The sequence below is a fragment of the Sciurus vulgaris genome (genome assembly GCF_902686455.1).
Source record: "Sciurus vulgaris genome assembly, chromosome: 8".
NCBI lineage: Eukaryota > Metazoa > Chordata > Mammalia > Rodentia > Sciuridae > Sciurus > Sciurus vulgaris.
Genome location: NC_136468.1, coordinates 10,264,201 through 10,284,162, shown reverse-complemented (window position 1 = coordinate 10,284,162; position 19,962 = coordinate 10,264,201). Strand labels below are relative to the sequence as shown.

Genomic DNA, 19,962 nt, shown 5'->3' with positions numbered 1-19,962 from the left:
GAATCAGGCTCATTAACACCATGCTAATTATGCAGAGAACACACAGTACTCTTTACAGTAGACCTTTCTAAGACCCAACCATAACATTAAAAACGCAGAGTCTATTTCAGAAGTAGGCAACGTCTCCATAAAAATTTTATTTATCTTGAAAGGCAAATGCTTATTCATTGCATAACATTGAAAGACATGGTCACTCCTACTTAGCTCTCCCCAAACATCGTTAGATATTTAGGTGACCAATAACTCTTAATTGTGTCAGTAAGTCAGAGAAAGGATTGGATCTGCAGAGATAAAAATCCAAACACTTTATGGATACTGTACAGAAGGAAAATTCATAGGGTAGAGGGTGAAGAGATGTGAGGTGGGGACAGAGCTTGAGATTTATCCTTAAATTATCTGAAAGCGAAAAGAAAGTCTCGTTCTCTCTAGACCTTTATTTTCAGTACTTGTAATGCCTCTGATAGCTTGAAGTAGTCGTCCATAGGCGTGTTTATTTATTTCAGTTTTGTGATGTATGTTTATGTGCGTGTTTGCCTGAATGTAGTTTCCCTGGGAGTAGCAGGCTTTTCGGTGTACGTGTGCATATGTATAAGTGTGCATATGTATGAGTATGAATTAATCACACATTTAAACATCTGCATTAGTGGCGGCGTCTGCAGTCCTCCCTCGCGGCTCCAGTCAGTCGGGATGTTTAGCTCCGCCACTTGGTGTTAGGACCACTCGGAAGACCTGCCTGTCGGACGCCTGCTTGTGGTTCCCGGGGGGTCGGAGCTCCGGGAGCCTGTACCATCTCTATCTGAAGGGGAGGAGAGAAGGAAAAGAGAACGAATCCAAGCGAGGGGCTTCTCCTTCCTGCAGCTGGGTTGGGGGTGCAGCCAGGTTCGGAGCAGGGTTCTAAGATTACAGTGCAAATCCCCAACTTCAGCACCGCGGACAGCACCGCCTCCCGCCTGGGGAGAGCGCGCGCCTCCTTCCTGGGCCCCCGCCCCAGCGGATGGACCGGGGCCGGTGGGTTCCTTCTCCCTTTTGCTTCCAAACGAGGCAAGGGCAGGGCCGAAGGGTTCTGACAGCCAGAGGGGTACGGTAAGGAGGAGGAGGAAGAGGAGGAGGAGAAGGAGGAGGAGGAAGAGGAGGAGGAGGAGGAGGAGGAGAAGGAGGAGGAGGAGGAGGAGGAGCCGGGGAGGGGAACGAGAAGGGAAGAGAAGGGAGGGCTTCCCTGCGCCGCGCTCGCCCGGGTTTGCAGGCGCTGCTGGCGGCGGCGTCTCCAGCTCTCTGGCGGCGGCGGCGGCGGCTGCTCGCGCTCCACCGGCCCGCGATGCTTCTCCGCGCGGCGCCGCGCTGAGGCCGTGCGTGCGCCGCCGGCTGCGCTGCGCGCTCCGCACATACACAATCTCTCCATGTGAGCTGACAGGCGATTGGAAACCCCTCTGAGTCACGCTGCCCAGTGGCGAAGGGAGCGCTCGCCCGCAGTGGCAACAGCAGCACCGCCGTCCCCGCCGCTCTCCTTTTCTCTTCTGCAGCCTCCGCTCCTCTGATTTTCCCCCACGTCCTTCGGCTATTTTTTTCGAGAAGGAGAGGGCGGGGTAGGTGTCAGTCCCCTCCCCTCTCCCCCCTCCTTTTGCTTCTCGGTTTGAATTTCTTCCCCCCGGCATTTCACTGGCTCACAGAGCTGGAGACCAGACCCGCTCGGAGGGAAGAGGAAGGCTGAGTCTCCCCTGCTGCTCCAAGCCCAGAAGAACTGGAGCCTGGAGGGGTGAGGGGAGAAGCAGAGCCGGCGGGCGGGACTTGGCTTTCTATCCTCTTTGAGGACAGCCCATCTCCCCTGGAGAACCCCACGGAGAGACGGACTGCATCTCCGCAGCAAGCTTTTGGAGTACGGCTGCCCGGGAGGCGAGGATGGTGGTGGCTCCGAGAGCCCGCTGCAGAGCGGCGCTTTCGCTCTGGATTGTCAGCAGCTTCATCTGCAGAGCCTGGACGGCTCCCTCCACGTCCCGTAAGTAGACCTCCGCGCCGGCTCGCTGGGTACTGGAGCAGTTTCAGTGCCGCATTGATGTTCGACACCAGGGTATCAACTGTGAGGTGCTTTCGCAGTTCTCGGCCCTGATTTGTGTGTATCCCAGCTGTCACGCACTTGAGCCACTGCAGCAGAGAAACTCCAAACCAGCGCGCTCCTGGTTTGGGGGAGAGGGTTTGGACGCTGGTGATGTTTCTAGAAAGTTGTTCCTGGTCTTGGAGATTGCTTGGCAACTGCTTGGTTAAGGCGATCAGTGTAGAAGGGAGCTTCTTGGGAGTTGTGCAGATGGAGCTCATTGCATTTTACTTACTAGGTCAGTGAGTGAAAAGTGAAGACCATGGCAAAAAGAAGTTTTTGTTTTTATTTTTGGTTTTACCTTAAATGAGCACCGTTTGGGGGATGAAAGAGGCACACATTTTAAAGTGTTCGGACACCTATAGGTTCCCGTTAACCTCCTCTGTCCCCTTAAAATGTGAATGGCCGATTAGTACTTGCTTATTAAAATGAAAGACTGTAAATCCAATATTTCAACTGAAATTGCTTTGATTCTTTGGTAGTTTGAAGTAATGGATAAGACCATGAAGTCCAGGACTTGGGACAGTCACTGGAAAACCTCATCAGTGTAATAATGAAGAGGTTTCTTAAGAGTTTCAGGAAAATTATGCTGCTTAAAATGTGTATCTCTCCGTTTTAGCTAGACTTTTTTTTTTTAAGACTATTCATGTTTTCATGAGGCTTAGAAGAAATGGAAGATTCCAGCCCTTTTTCTGCATTGCTTTAGAAGTGCAGAGTGTGCATGTCAAGAGGAAATGCATGATTGCTTCTATGGCTCAGAAAGAGTTAAGAATTAGAAAGATTGCCTGTAGGACTTACGACAACTCATAGACTCACTCTTGTTTCTGAGAATAAATAAGTTGGTAAAGAATTATCATGGAGATTTCAGAGTGTAAAAGAATTATATTCCATTTATGGACATTAAGTTCAGTATCTTCCAGAACTCACCATATGTGAAGCAGATTTGGAGATGTAGTAATGAAACTTGGTCTATAATATTAATAGTCATATCCAATGTGTAAATATTAATAAGAATAGCATCAAAAAGGACTTTACAAATTGTTAAGACTCTTATATAATACCGTACCCTTACAGATATTTGACATTATTTTCCCCGGTACTACATTAAAGAAAAGTACTGTACTTTTCTTGCAAAGTTTAAAGAAGGAGATATAACTAAATGGAAATATAAGTTGTAATGAACTTGAAAAAAAAAAGTATGGTTCTTTCAAATCACAAATTTTACCTCAAAGTAAGTTACGTATTGTTAATATTTCTGTCAACTTTATGGATTTAAAAAGAAACTGTGAGGATATCATGCTAAATGTTGATATTTGTGCAAATATATAATCCTTCAGAAACTATTCTGATGACATTTCAGTTTCCATTCAAGGTCTGGTTGTATAGAACTTGCTGTCACTTTTCCAGGAAAATAAGCCCATTATAAGTTAAATGTATCATATTCACTGACTGAAGGTTCTGTCAGGATTTTTCCAGGAGTCTGTGTTTCATCTTTCTATATACTTTAATTACAATGGTTCAATCTGAACCATTCATTATGTATCAAGAATGGCATAAATGCAGTGAATGGGTTAATATATTTCACAGGTGAAAAAGTTGTTATTTTAGAACTATATATTTAGTTTTTACTACTTAGAATTTGGTGAAAGGGAACAACATAGAGACCATTACATTTAGAAGGTCAATAGTTATGTTTGATTACTATGTTTTATTTAGCTCTCATTCACCATTGTTTAAAAATACATAATGGCTGGATTTTTATTTCTTTTGCATTTAAACCATGTGACCAAAACTTAAAATTGCCTTATATCCTGGAAACTAATCAAAGAATAACAATGATATAGGAATTTACGATTAGAATGAGCTTCATGTATATGGTACTTTAAATTCAATTGTATTCTTACAGTTAATGAAAATATTAAATTTCATCATATGTAACTCTAAAGGAGAGTGTGATAGTTATATTCTTAATACTAAAAACACTCAAAGGAGGAAACATCGTAACTACATGAATCTGAGATAATGAACAACTCAACCAGGAGAGGTCATCACAAGACAAAAAGTAGCTTGAAAAGCTAAAAGTAACATTTTTATTTTTTTATTTTATTAAAAATATGATGACTATGCTAAACTTCCTGTTTCCAAATAACTTTTTAATATGATGGACATTTTTAAAGATACGATGAATATTTCTTTTATGTCATAACAAATAAATTTCAAATACATAGTTGCTCAGGGCTTCTTTTTCACTATTCTGAAAACGTATATCAACACTCTTAGTACTATATTTTGTATAAGAAGACTAGAATAAATTCAGAAAAGCTCATCTCTCGTATCAAATAAAAATATAATCTAATTTCTTTGTGATAGGGGGAATGATCTGCTACTGAACTAATGGAATCAGGTACCTTCCCTGCTTGTAAATGTGTGCCCATAGGCACGCGGGAGACTTTAAGGAATTGCATTGTCTAGTCTTAAGAGAGTAGCACTTATGTGATCACATTAGAGAGACCCTAACAGTGCAGCTTTAAATGATGAGGGCTTTGAGCTAGCATGTAATGAATTCGGTTCTTAAATATTACTGAATTATTACTGAAGCTTCACTTAAAATTTTAAGTGTTCTCTGATAAAGACCAATTTACATTATTTTGTATAGCCATAAATCTACCATTTCATTGACTCTTATTTGGAAAGTGGGCTTTCCATCAATTCAAATAATCTCTAATAAATGTGTTTTTATATATAGTGTATATGGAAATATGTATATATACATAAATATATATATGTGTTATATACATACATTTATTTGGTGAAATTATCATACATAGATGTATATTGCTTTATATACTGTTATATTAAACATTTATTGCATAAAATATGATTTATTTATTTATTTTCCAACATGTCATTCAAGGCATTTAACTTGTCTACAATTTACATATTAGTCATTTCTTGTGCAATTACTTCAAGTATCTAATGCAACGCTATTAAACAAGAATATGCTAGTCAATTTTCTTCATCTTCTATTCTTATATTTCCCCCAAAATATTATCTTTTAAATACAAAATATGTAAGTGAATATAAAAGCAAAAATGTTTATATTGAGTTTGAACATCGTAATGAGTTTGTCCTAACGAAAACCGAAAACCATCAACACAGAAGAGAGATAGTGGAGTAGATGAAGGGGACTTTTTACTTTTAAAAAGTAGTTTAAGTTTGCAAAACTCATTGGTTGAGAAATGGTAGTAAATTATTTAATTAATGTAAAAAAAAGAAATTTTTTATGAACTCACTGGAGATAACAATAATAAATGATCTTGGTTTTCTTACAGGCACTGATATTCAGGAAATAGTAATCCTTGTTCAATTTTTTACTCCATTACCACCAAAGTATAACAAAATTGAGTAAAAAAAAATCCACATATTTAATAAAGGATTTTATTAACCTTTTCTCGTTTGTATGTATAAAACATACCATTCTTAGGTGACAGCAGCAAAGTTACTTAATGTACATCACATTTAAAACTCACATTTCTAATGTATTTTTAAATTTTTAACTGGCAAGAACTTTTAAGTTCTATAATTTCTCTGAAATTTTAATTTGCTTGTCCTAATTTGTAAAGTCTACTAGAGAAAAATTTAACAAATCTCTAAAATTGAACTCATAAGCCTTCTCGTTTGATATATCCTTTCTATGACTGAAAGATAAAAGGACTGTTGTGGGCCTGCTCTTGCCTTGCTTTTCTGTTTTTAAAGTAGATACTTTTATTTGTTGTACATAGTAAGCAGAAGTTCAATAATTAGTATTAAAAGTCGTTTGTAATTTTCTTAAGAATATTAGCCACATAGAGAACCATCTTGAGCTAGTTGCCTGCATAGTGACTGAGGTCAATATGATGAGGGAAGAAGACTGGTACCTCCATGAGTTTCCCGTGTCTAGCCTCAATTCAAGAAGTGTTTTACCTTATCATTCTTTGCTACTTGCAAAGTTAAACAGTGTACATCATGATTTAAAACTCAAAGCTATAGCAGTATATGAAATAAAGTAAATTCTGTATTTATATCTATATCATTACCTGAAATTGGATACTACCAGTGTTTGCAGAGGGATATGTATCTTAAGATTGGTGATTTTGGAGATTGGGATACATATTTTAAAATTGGGGATTGGAGGTTGGAAGAAATTGTATGTCTACTTTTGCTCTTTTTAAATTTTTTTTTTTGTGAACAGCTTTACTGATATATAATTAATATATAATAAACTATACCTATTTAAAGAATACACTTGATAAGTTTTTATTTGTTCTTTTTAGTTGTGCATAACATTAGGATTCATTGACATGATTATCAGTGTGCGGAACATGATTTGCTCTAATTCAGTCCCCTGTGTTTCCCATCACCTCCTCCTTTCCCCTATTCTCTTCCCTCTACACCGCTGATCTTTCTTCTATTTCCTTATGGTGTTTTTAATTAGTGTCTTGTGGATACACATAATGATGGTGAGATTTATTGTGGTATATTCACGTGTGTATGTAGGAGACAGGTCAGATTTATTCCACTTTCCCTCCCTTATCCTTTTCCTCCTTCCTCCCCCTCAGTCTCCTTCATCTACTCCACTATCTCTTCTGTTTGATGGAATTCCTCCCTCCCCCCCACACACACATACCCTCTCTCTCTTCTTATTTTGAGATATGTCAGCGAACACTTCCAACCTTTGACTTTTTGAGCCTGGCTTATTTCACTTAGCCTGATACTCTCCAGTTCCGTTCACTTTCAGCCAAATGCCGTCATTTCACTAGTCTTTTATTATGTAAGAATAATACCGAAGTAATCTTGATACAGCCCTTAACACTTTCAACAAAAAATCTTAAGACTCCTTTTAACAGAATGATTAGTTAATACACTAGATTCTGGAATCTATGGATCCTGGGTGTTTTAATTCCTGACCAACTAACGATGCTGGGATTTGTAGTGCTACCTCTTTTTCTACCCATCCCCCTCTTTTTCTTTCTTTCTATCCATCCTCTTCTCTTTCTCTCTTTCTTTTCCTCCCTCCCTCCTTTTCTTCCCTATCCTTCCCTTTGCTTTTTTATTTGTGGTGTCTGCGTATGTGTGTGTATGGTGCTGTGGGTCAGACCCTGGGCCCCACACATGCCAGGGTGCCAGGCAAGCCCTCTACCACTTCGTTTTCCATCCTAAAACTCCTTTTAACTGGAGGAAGCTCCAGCAGCATAACACTCTTCACTGCTGTGACAGTAGTCCCGTCATTCCGTGCTATGCCAGGTCGAGTGGCATCTGTTAGGAAAATGACCTAGGTATGCAAAGCTCAGCCCTCTCCTCTTCATTCTAGGAAGGCTGCAGAAGGAACTGATTCTCCTTTAGGATTTAAGAGTAGGCTTTGCCTCTCTAATTGGGGTGACGGTGTGAACAACTTTATGGTGCTGTGATTTCCTAGGACTAGAAGATCTCCACTAGAATTAAGGTCAACGAACCCTGTTGTTATGGATTTACTCCCATTCCACTCCTCAGCAGTTATTTTTCACAGGATGATATTTGCTCCTCATCTGTGAGTTTCTTTTTAATCTAGAACTCAGACAGAGAAGGAAGTGCTACTATGAAACCCACCAAAGCCCCAAGTTATTGAAACTTCCATAATAAGATTATTATTGTAATAATGGAACTTGAGAGAACTTCTACCTATTTTAGAAGATGCTGATGAGAACGATTTTTTTTTTCCCTCTGACATTGAGCAGGAGAATAGGTGTGATATAACCATGACCTCCAAGTCCTGCCATTCATTTGTTCAGGATTCCGAATTTCTTCTTGGTCCTCTTAGTGGTATTATTTTCAGTGAGATGCATTGTCTTATCTGTGGTGAGCCTTAAGTGCATCTTAGTTACAGATCAGTCCCTACATCCCATCCATTCCACCATGTATGTATCTGGTAAATTCCACCTGTTTTTAGTTAGCTGTTACTTCAGTCCTCGTTCCTTCAGTACAATTATGAAGAGTTAAATGTTTTCTCTATTATTCTAAAGGAAATTCCACACATTGAAATCCAAAGTTGAGTGTTCCCTTAATTGTAAACTTGTAAAAAAAAAAAAAAAAATCTAGTTAAACTCTTATTTAGTTCCTTCCAATGGTAGACTTTTCATAATAATCGCTTGAAGTAACTGACTTTTTCATAACACTCCAGATTTTAAAAACTCCCCTGATAGTAGGAAATCTGGAAATAAAGATGTAGTCTTGGCTCGGAGTTTGCTTGCTGAAGATAACATATTTTTGTTATGCTATAAAAGTGTTGAAGAAATACAGAAGAGTGCCTAAGAGCTATATTCTACATTTTCCTTCCGATTAAAGTTTATTTGAAATATTCTTGTAAATATGAATAGTGATATATTCTCTACTGTTTTCATGTATAGAAAAAGGAGGTAAAATTAATTCCTGGGAATATTTTTATCAGGAAAACATATCCCCAAACTTTAAGTTTTTTTTTTCCTTGCTTTTCTAAAACCTTCTCCTCTTTGGCATAGTTCTGGCATGATGGTCTGGGTGTGTGAATCCTACAAACCCACAGACAAGAGAAGCATGACCTACATACATGCCAGAAGACTCACTAAATCTGTGCTGCATGGAGCATCTAAGTTGGAATCAAGTTATATAAAGTTTAATTAAATTCAAGGATTTGCTCATCTCGCTGCATTAGATGTCATGTTGAAATAATATGTAAAAAGGAAAAGTTTGCTCTGACTCATAATTTTCTACTAACTACAGTGTCAACTTATCACAATGTCAACTTTGTCATTCAATTATGGTATCATTTGAAAGGAATTTATGGAAAAAGTAAATGCTTCCACTCTGAATTAATAAAACATCTTATTAAGTGGTAAAATAGCATGATTTACCAAATAATATCATATAATTTACTTTTAAGAATATTCTCTTAAAATTCACTGTCACTTGTAAATCACATGAACTCAAGTGGTTATTTTGAACTAATATAAAATATGTTGGGCAAAATTCATGAACAGGAGAATAAATATTTTTTTTTAATTTCACCCTAACAATGTCATATGGCAAAGTTGTAGCATATTTTAGGGATATCATTTATTTAATTTTTTTATTGTAAACAAATGGGATACATGTTGTTTCTCTGTACATGGAACAACAACATACCATTTGTGTAATCATACATTTACATAGGGTAATGTTGTTTGATTCATTCTGTTATTTTTTCCCCTATCCTCCCACCCCTCCCATCCCTCTTTTCCCTCTATACAGTCCCTCCTTCCTCCATTCTTGTCCCCCCCCCCCCCATTATGTGTCACCATCCGCTTGTCAGCAAGATCATTCTTCCTTTGGTTTTTTGAGATTGGCTTATCTCACTTAGCATGATATTCTCCAGTTTCATCCATTTACCTGCAAATGCCATAATTTTATTATTCTTTATGGCTGAGTAATATTCCATTGTATAAATATACCACAGTTTCTTTATCTATTCATCAATTGAAGGGCATCTAGGTTGGTTCCACAATCTGGCTACTGTGAATTGAGCAGCTATGAACATTGATGTGGCTGCATCTTTGTAGTAGTCTGCTTTTAAGTCCTTTGGGTATAGGCTGAGGAGTGGGATAGCTGGGTCAAATGGTGATATTTAAATTTTATTAATCACACATGAACCAATGGCCTGTTTTGTGTTAGATTTTAATTGCTAGTGAGTTTTCACTTGAAATTAACAGATTTACATGGTATATTTGAAGTATTTTTAGTTCAAAGAAAAATAATATGCCTGGAAAATACTTTTTTTTAGGCGACTAAATTAATTTAATAAGTTAATATTTACAATGTCAGAGAAAACATGATCCAGATAATATTTTTTCCCTTCTGTGTACCATACCCACAGTACCACAATGAGTTTGAGCCACCATCAAAGCAAACAGTGCTACTTCATTCTGATATTTTTCTCAGTGAATCTGAATACAGCTGCAGAATTGTTCTTGACATGATGGGTCAGATACATCTCATCCCATCAGATTCGGTCTATAAAAGAAAACTGCATTTTTCTACTCCTCTGTGGTATCACCCACCACCAATTTTCAACTAACTTTTCTTAGTATTAAAACATAGTCATCATTTAAATCACTTGATTAATACTAAATGTGCTAATATGAAAAGATATATTAAAAAATGAAGCCTACTTTATAGGATAGGTGGTTGTTAACGATTCAATGAAATCTCCATGAATAAAAATTCACCATGCCCCATACACCATAGTTTTCATCAAATATTTAATAAAATCATTTAAGAGTTGTATGGCTACAACAGATACTAACCTAGTCCACTGTGGTCTTCTGGTTGTCCATAATATGGAAGTAAGAATAAACCTTTTATTGTGTCTGTTGACTAAAATACTCTTATGTCAAAGACAGAAATTGAGTATTTACAGGATTGAGTATTTACATTGTTCCTACTATTAAGAATGCAAAAATAAACAGCCCTATTCAGACAGTCTCTATCCTAATGGATTTATATTTATGGAATTGATGCCAAACACTGGGATACTCAAAAAAGAGGATATATATATTTTCTTTAACAAATGCTGCCTGGTTGAGTTCCAAAAAATTAGAATGGGTTCCATTTTTAGAATCAATCAATGTATTTCCTTCTCCAGAACTCCAGGCAGCACTAGATACTAATCATACTGTAGACATTTTTCCCAGTATTCTATGAAGAACTAAGACAGTGTTTGTTGAGTATTGACTTGAGGTCAGGCAGTACTCTCTACGGCCATAGGCAATTTAGTTCTTACAACAAGACTCCAGTTGGCAGATAAGAAAACTGAGCACACAAAGAAACCAAGTAATTTGCCCAGACCACCAAGATAATTTACTCCTAGATCCTGTACTTAGACTACTGCGGGCTAAGAGTGAAAATTGTTCAACTTCCCTAACTAATATTGAGTTCTAGTATTTTTAAGTATTCATTAACTTCTTACGTAGGATTACAGGGGGAGATGGAATCTACTGCATAATGTTTTGCTAATTTGTTATTTTGTCACATTTTTATGTTTGCATACGTTTGGGTGACTTAAAAATTATATTGGCAAACTGAAAATATATTTGACACAACACAAAATTAGATCCTTCTATGGGGAGAGATTTCAATAATAATATAGAAGATGTCATGCTTTTCTTCTTCATAATACTATTACAAAATAATAGTACCCTTTGGGTGCTATTAGCACATATAACTATTATATTTATTTAAACTATGTAAAATGTTAATTCAAATGATTTATCAAGTATAAATAAAAGCTGTTTGAAATCAGGTCTCAAACTTTCCTGAGAGCTGATTTTAAAGACTCTAGGCAAAATTATAAATATGATTGCCCTTACTAAATTTAAAAGATGATAATTATTTAATCTATAAGCATTATTTTGTGTATGCATTTGTGTGACATTTAATCCATAAAGTTATTTTTTTTATTTTTGAAAAAGACTTGTTGAGAAGAAAACTTCTTTTGCTTCAGTGGCAGTGGGGAAATATTTGTCCTTAAAATGTTTATCTGTTTCAAACCTTGAATATTTCTTGTACCTGTTCCAATTCTCTGTTCCTATCAGTACTACACTGTTAAGATTTCAACATTTCCTTCCAGTCATTGGTTTAGCCTCTCAGCACTCCTCCCTGCTTTGAATCTTTGCCCTAGAGTTCAGCATGGATATCTTCTCCAGAAGTACTTTTTAAAGTGTACATCTTTTGCTATCTCCCTTTTCTATTTTAAACAGATACATAAAACATAATTGTATATATTAAGGGGGTAATGAGTGATGTTTTTGTACATGCATACTCTGTTACAGATGAAACATAAGTAGGTTAAACATCTGTCTCCTCAAAGTTTATCATTTCTTCATGACAAAATTTTTCAAAATCCTTTGTTTTATTTTTTGGAACGTACAGTGTATTATTGCTATCCATAGTCATTGTAACATGCAATAGTACAGCAAAATCTCCTGCTTACACTCGGCATCCACTGATCAACCTTCCCCATCTCTCCATCTCCCCTCCTCTTCAGTTGCTGGTAACCACCATTCAACTCTCAACCTCTGTGAGAGCTTTTTTTCTTAATGCTATGTGAGATACTTATCTTTCTGTGCCTGGCTTACTTCACTTAGCATAATGATCTCCAGTTATTTCCATGTTGTTGTAAATGACATGACTATCATTTTTTTTTTTTTTGATAGCAGAATATTTGTACTCTCCAATCTTCATCTGGTGGATACTGAAGCTGTTTCCATTTTGTGGCTATTGTGCTTCAATAAGCATAGAGGTGCAAAGGTCTGCTCAACATACTGATTTTCCTTTTCTTTGGATACATATCCAGGAATGGGATTTCTGAATCATATAGCAGTTGTATTTTTAATTTTTTTTTCAGGAACTTCTACAGCATTTTCCATAATGGCTTTTTCCATTTATATTCCCCTCAACAGTCCCACAGTGTACAAGAAAATACTTAAAAAAAAAAAAAAACATAAACCTTGATATGGTCTCTATTTCTTGCTTCATCCATGGCTCCTTGCTGTTTCCTTTTCCTAGCCCACATTTACACCCAATAGTCTAATTATACTGGAGTCCTTGCAGTTTTTTCACAACATGCTCTTTCTAATCACATTGATCCTACACCTTTTTACCTTCTGTTCCCTCCTTTAGAAACACCTTTTCCTGTCTTGTTTATTCTAATCCAAGGGAAATAAGTTTACATTATGAGCATAGGGACTTTGGAGCAGATGAGGATACTACCGCCTCCCTGTGGCAGTGCAGTCTAATAACAGGTAAAATACTAAGAAACTGAAAGCAATTTCTTTGCTGTCTGTACTTAGAAGGAACAGTGTGGTGATAAACAGTGCAGATAACTCCAGTTATCTGATGTTAAAGCAAGAAATTGCCCCAGCAACAAGAAATAGAAGAAAGACAAATACATTTTTCACTCAAAGATGAACCACAGATATTTTTTTGTCTTAGTGTGTAGGTGAATATGAATCTGTCACTTCAAGAGAAATATGGCACTATACTCAGAAGGACCTATAACTTCTCCAAGTCTTTTCCTTAATGATTCTTTTTGATTAATTTTCTGTGCTTCACTTAGGCCAGATTGTGGGTGAGAATCCTGGAAAGATGAGTATGATTGCCCTTCCCAAAACATATTCTTTCAAAGAATTATCTTTATCTGCATACAAATTTAAAAAAAAATGTCAACAAATAATCATTGATGCTTAGAAGGTACCTTTAGTAGTGCTTAAAATATCAACAAATCTTGGAAACAATAGGGTGAGTTACTCAGCTATTTGATAATTATATGTATTAGGGTATAATATGCCAGTATATTGTATAAGTTGATATTGTCAAAGTTGCTATCTAATGTCAGCAAATTTCATTCATATATTTTACTATAGCAAAATAAAATTTGATAATTTACCAAATATTTACATTCTTTTTCTTTTTATTTTAATCTAACTCTCTTCAGCCTTTCATTTGCAACTTTGCACATGGTACTCAACTATCTTTTCAAAACCTACCCATCTAGCAAAGCCTGTTCAAATTTTATATTTACTGAAACTACACCTTGCCCTGACCTCTCCACTCTACTGCAACCAATAATTTAGTACTTGGCAAGAGGATGGGGGATTGAGAAAATATAGACAAACACCTAGAGAAAGCTGGGAGCAGGTGAGACACTGTCTTCTGACAGAGGAAGAGTGAGCCAGAGCTAGCTCGGCACTGTTTATTATATAGGCCTTATCATTGAAAGGGTATTTGGGGGAAGTTTCTGCAAAGCAGAGACTTGAAGGTTGCAGTGAAATTTGTGACATATTATGGTTATCTTATTATGACCAGAATTCTCTATCCCAGGCACTGGTGCCTGAGCTCAAGGTCTAGACTGATATAACAGAGTTTCCTCAGGCCAGACATCACCATAGCAACTTGGAAATCTTGACCTGCACCTTTGCATAGGAAGTTCCCATGCAAAAACAGCCACGAGGCAGTCAGAGATCATGATCCAAGTCACCACCCTCCACAACACATTAACTTCTTTCCTGTAAATCCATAGTTTGCAGGGGCAGTATTTCTATTTTACCCGTGAATGAGTGGATACAATGCTGTGGTTGAATTAAACTTCAATAAGCTAATTTCTATATTAATGGTATTAAATTCATTATAAAAATTTAGTCCCTTACCTCTCTGCTACAAAAACCGAAGCATAAGGATGGTCGAATGTTAAATTTCACCAATTCCACTTTTATACAGTGCTTATGTTTCTTAAGTTCTACCTTATGCTGATGCAAAATTTACAACTCTATAAATTCCAGTCAATATTTGGACTTTAAAGTTTAAGAAAAAAGTTATGTTTACTTAATAATCAATTGTCATAATATATTTACAGATACCTACAAGTCTAGCAGAATCTCATTATCTAAAATCTTAATACTTGGTCACTTAGTCACGATGAAGATAAAAGTCTGTGATTTTTATTTACTTATATCATCCAAAGTACATAAAATTTCTCAGTATATAAGCTTTGTTAAATACATGCATTTGGAAATTAAATTGAATCAAATATACTTGAGTTAGCTCTGTATAGAAATTGTTTCCTTAAGTGCATCTAGCTAGGTTGCAGCAACTAGTACAAGTTTCTTAGTTTTTTAAATAGCTAAATGTATTGTAATCAGCAGTAATAAAATTGTAATATAGTTAGAAAATTTGTCTAAGTAATCCTCATATAAAAATGCTGACTTAAAAGTGATATGTCTATATGAATCCAAACCAAAATGGAAACAGATACATATTTCAGAAGACTGTTGTTCAAATGTAACAGGGCCAACACCAGGGCACATATTTGTAATCCCAGCTGCTCAGGAGGGGGAAGTAGGAAGATCGGGAATTCCAAGCCAGCCTCATCAAAAGGGAGACACTAAGCAACTCAGTGAGACCCTGTCTCTAAATAAAATACAAAATAGGGCTGGAGATATGGCTCAGTGGTGGAGTGCCCCTGAGTTCAATTCCCTGGTACCCCCACTCCCACCCAAAAATAAAAGCAATAGGGCTATTACTGTTATTTTAAAGGATGATTTACCTCTATTGCCTCAAAGTGAAGTATAGCATATTCTGGAATTACAATTTATTATCTATTCTTTGCCCAAAGTATATTGGGAAAATATTACTGCACTTTGAGTAGCCTTCATATAATGAAAACACATTTAATATTGCATAATTATTTTTTCCAATGATCTGAAATATTTAAGGTTTATAAAGACTATGTAATCACTCCAAATATACATTTTTGGAATTTAAGATATGTTAACACTTCACATTTTAGAATGTAGTGGGCAAAATAGTAGTGCTATATCTACTTTAGAGATTTCAGAATCTTGCAAACAAAAATGACATTATTTCTTCTATCAAATCAACATTCATAAGGCTTTTCAAAAAGGTTTTAGCTCTGCTGTTTGTTTACGTGTCTATAATACGGGATCTACAGCTCCTCCCACATGGCGTTTTTCGATATACTGCTTTTTCAAATGACAGAGACATGGATGGTCGCAGCAGACTGCCCATGCTAGTGACTGTCCTGTTCTGGACTTGCCTTGTGACAGAACTGCCTAAGAAGTACTTAGAGAGGGTACCCAGTGGGGTCAGCGTGTTGGAAGGGCGGATGTCCTGGACCTGGGAATAAAGTATTTCCCCAATTTTTCAATTTTTGCTTATTGTCTGTAAGTCTCCACGTAACAACTTCAACTTTAAATATTGTAATAGAAAAATAATATGCTTCTGAAAGTCACAGATTTCACTTCTGGTGAAACTTCAAAATCATTTCAATGTCTGTTCTGTAATGTTGGATATAATATTATCTTACAGATCCCTTCCATTGAGTAGGCATGATGAATTAGAAAATAAAATCCACTCAGGCTGTCTGGAGGTAGGTTCATCAGTGTGTAATTAAGGAAATCCTATTATGCAGTTTTTGCTGGACCCTAAAGGGCAAGAGGAATCCAGCCAGGCCAACTGCTGAGAAGGATGTTCTCAGCAGAGGAGGACAAATGAGCAATTCCAGCACTGGCCAAGCTGGGTCTTACTCTGAGGAAGAGAGGTGAGGGCTTGAGAGTCAGATTTTATAAGACAAGTGATGCAAAGAAAATTTCAAAAGAATAATTGTTACTGCTTAATAGTTTCTCAGCAAAAAGAAAACATATCTTCACTGGTTGGAAATATGAACAAGAAACATTTATTTGCTTTAATAAGATAGAATCTCTTTTTTCCAAGGTTTTTGTTAAATAAGCATTAGGGAAACCTTACACTATGTGGATGAATTTGACTAACTGCCAAATTTGGCTATTTAGAGTAAAAAACAAACAAACAAACAAAAAAAACAAATTTCTGTGTATGGAATACACAGCAAAGATTTTAGTGTAGGGAGGAATACTTTTATTTACAATTGTCATTTTTAATTATATTGTCTTTAAAGTATTTTGAAAATTGTATCTAGTTTTGCTTTGTTTTTGTTTTATTTTTTACAAGTGACTTTGTTTATATAAACTAAAAGTACTTGAAATATACTTTGATTCAACTTAGTGTGTAAAATTTTATTAGGCAGATTTCCTGAGGCACAGGAAAATGGAAATACTCTGTGTGTTTTACGAGTATTTACATGTATTTCTTTGTTTATCCACCATCTATCAGTTTTAAGTATTAGGCATCTTATCTATGACAGGGCACTGAAATCTGTTTATTATTTGGGGCAAAATGTCTCTTATAAAAACTAATCTCCATAAATGCAAGAAATAAATAATCCATTTACTATGAATGGGTATTCTATAATAGAGGCTCCTAAAATAAAGATCTTTGTTATCTAATGTTCCATAGTCCTTGAGGAAAATTATATTTATGCTCTTTATTTGCTGAGATGTACTGCATTGATTTGATAAGAGTATTAGTGGAATCTGAAAAGAATCTACATATTCTTTGAGATAGCATCTTGAAGTGGCCAGTAGCCAAGACTTTGAGTTAGAAGGACTGGAGTTTGGCTGTTGGCTCTGTTCCTGGGTGAATTTGAACAAATTATTACACTTTTGAACCTCAGGTTTATAATAAAATAAAATGACCAAATAATAGTATCCACACGACAGGCTGGTGTAGGGATTAACACAGAATATGCATACTGACACATGACAACTTAGCCATTTTTTGCTATTTTTAAAGGCAATGAATATGTATTAAACGTTTTCTATGAGTGTAATACCTAAATACAGTCTGTGAAGCTTGCACAATCATTTGTACCTCTGACATTTCATATGTTAGTCAGGAAGCTAAAATCTACAATTAGAAAAATTAACAAAGATATACCTAGTCTTTTATTTTATGTTCATACTATTGTACACATAAAGTGTCAGAATGAGGTAATTAGAGCTCAAATATGTTAAGAAAGACTAATAAAAAGGTATGGTGTATGTGGTCTATATTAATTGAATTTATGATTTTTATATTCTGTAACAATGTATTATATTAATATAATGAAGATGCTTTGAGATTTCAGTACTTAATTCAAGTCAGTTAATAAAAAAGTATGTTCAAATATTGTAAAGCATGATAAAAATAGTAAAAGAGTGTGAATCAACTAATCTATTTAGTAGAGTGAATAGGTATTCAATACCTTCCTCATGAATGTTTCGAAAAAACCTACAACATTTGCAAATTAGAGAGGTTTGTGGGCAGAGGAACATATCCAAAAGCATAAACATTTTTACTGCAACTTGTCTGCCATATGTGCAGATGGTAGAAAGCTTGTTTTCTGAAGTGTGATGGAAAGTATAAAAAGAAATTTGACATTTTTTTTTTCATTTCTGAATTGACTCTCCAAATAGTTTAAAAGCGGGAAATCAAGAAGTGGATATTATTTAAAATTCCTGAAAATCAGTGTCCAGGTCTTCTGGAATTTCATTTGAAAATAGTTACAGGAATTGTTCTCACTATTATTGAAGAAATTTGAGTGTCTATTAAAAATAGATCACTGTGGGGCTGGAGATATGGTTCAGTGGTCAAGCATTTGTCTGGCATTCATGAAGTGCTTGGTTTGATTCTCAGCACCAGAAGAAAAAAAAAAAAAATTACTGTGGAAAACTGGAAATTATAACTGGAAAACGTATTGGATTTAGATACTCTGTCTTGCAGGGTTTTGTAACCTCTAGGAAAGTTGAAAATATTTATAATTAAAATTTTACAATAAACTGCTTTACATGTAATAAAATCCCTTGTGATTTTTCGGACAGAGGCCCAGGCAAAACTAACAATTACAATGTGCTACATAAATAATGAAGGCATGGATTGGAAATGATAGGATCATAAAAAATGATGAAGATAGCTGGTCACTGGAGAATCCTATTCCGAGGCACATTCTTAGGCCCTATCCATAAGTCACAATGAATATCTTATCTTTCTGTTTCCTGAGCCCCAGGTAGAGTTCCTGGGTTCATCTAGCAGATCTTTGAAGGAGCTCTGACTCACTGCCAACCTGAATTGGTCCAGGCAGCTTGGTTTATCATCTGAGCTTAGTAAAACCTATGATTTAGATACTGACTTTCACATCTTCAAAATTCCTAAATACACATGCTTAAAGATTTAGAATATAGTCAGTGAACTTAGAAAACATATGTTTCTTACTCTCTTCAACTGTTGAATATTCTTTTGAGTAAATAGTGGAGAAATTAAATCCCTGCTGCAGCAAAAGAATGACAGAGAAGGCAGATCAGCTCTCTGGTTTCTACCTTGCAAGTACCTTTTGCAACTGACCTTGCTCTATTTTACTAATTCTTTCCTCTTTCCTCCTACTTACTGCTGTCAAACAAGAAGCTAGGCAAGGTGAGCCGGAAGAAAACATGGTTCCACCAGAGGGAGAAAAAGAACTGGGTCCTGGTATCCAGACCACCAAAAATGCGCAATCAGGAACAATATCATGGTTGTTTTTATCAGATCATCTGCTGTTCTTTTTCACCAGGCATAGAGAAGTTAAATGCTGCTTTCTCATTTCTATTTAATCATTTGGTGCAAAACACATTTTAATCCAGAAGAAACCCAGGACGACTGAGTGGTAGTAATTCTGAAGTTATCTTCCAATACAGTCTAATTGCAACTGTTCTGGAAAACCAGGACTGTGAAGGGAAGCCATATGTGCTTTAGAGTATGGCTATGTTGCATATATGTGATTTTCAGAAATGTCTATCAGTTTCTATAATTGTATCACAGTCACCAGGTACCTCCAACAGAAACTTAATATCAAACAGGAACATTTGTTTCATTATGCAGAAAAAGTTATTTTGATTCTGAATGATATTGTCTACATGAGACAGAGTTCTAGAGTCATTTAGAAATATTAATACCAACATTCATAATAATTCAATAATTCAATTGTATTTAACTTATAGAATTTTGCTAAGGTGAGAAATAACTTTGATCATTTAACACATACATATGTTACTGAAACAGCCAGCATTCCTAAGAGGCTATTTACTAAATAGTCTTTATTTCGAAGTGCACTGTTTTTAGCTGGCTTTACATGAAGTAAATATTATTGTGTATATTTTAACATAACTCCCCATAAAGGTGTTGAGATTCCTACTGTAAAATAGTTACAGGTTAATTGTGATTATTTTTAAAAGTAAATAAAGTAATATGCCTCATAGTCTTAAGTATTTGTCTGGCAATTTCTATGCTCTAGTCTTTCAAAAGTTTTTCTCATTTTAGTAAGATTTTAATTATTTAGATGGTTATATCTTTTGAATTTAATTGTAAGTAAGGTTGGTTTCTTTTCTTCTCATTTAACTTAT

The 19,962-nt window shown here is 35.9% G+C and overlaps 1 protein-coding gene across 2 annotated transcripts in view; it reads left to right on the top strand.

Moving 5' to 3' along the window:
• The first annotated feature begins 1,689 nt into the window (after window positions 1–1,689).
• CNTNAP2 (contactin associated protein 2) overlaps window positions 1,690–19,962 on the top strand; it is a 2,020,421-nt gene continuing 2,002,148 nt past the window's right edge. The window contains exon 1 of one of the 2 annotated variants that reach the window (XM_079149277.1): window positions 1,690–1,993. In XM_079149277.1, coding sequence (XP_079005403.1) covers window positions 1,897–1,993 — 97 coding nt within the window. In that variant the 5' untranslated portion in view covers window positions 1,690–1,896. The remainder of the gene's footprint in view (window positions 1,994–19,962) is intronic. The other variant, XM_079149276.1, reaches the window with a different exon arrangement.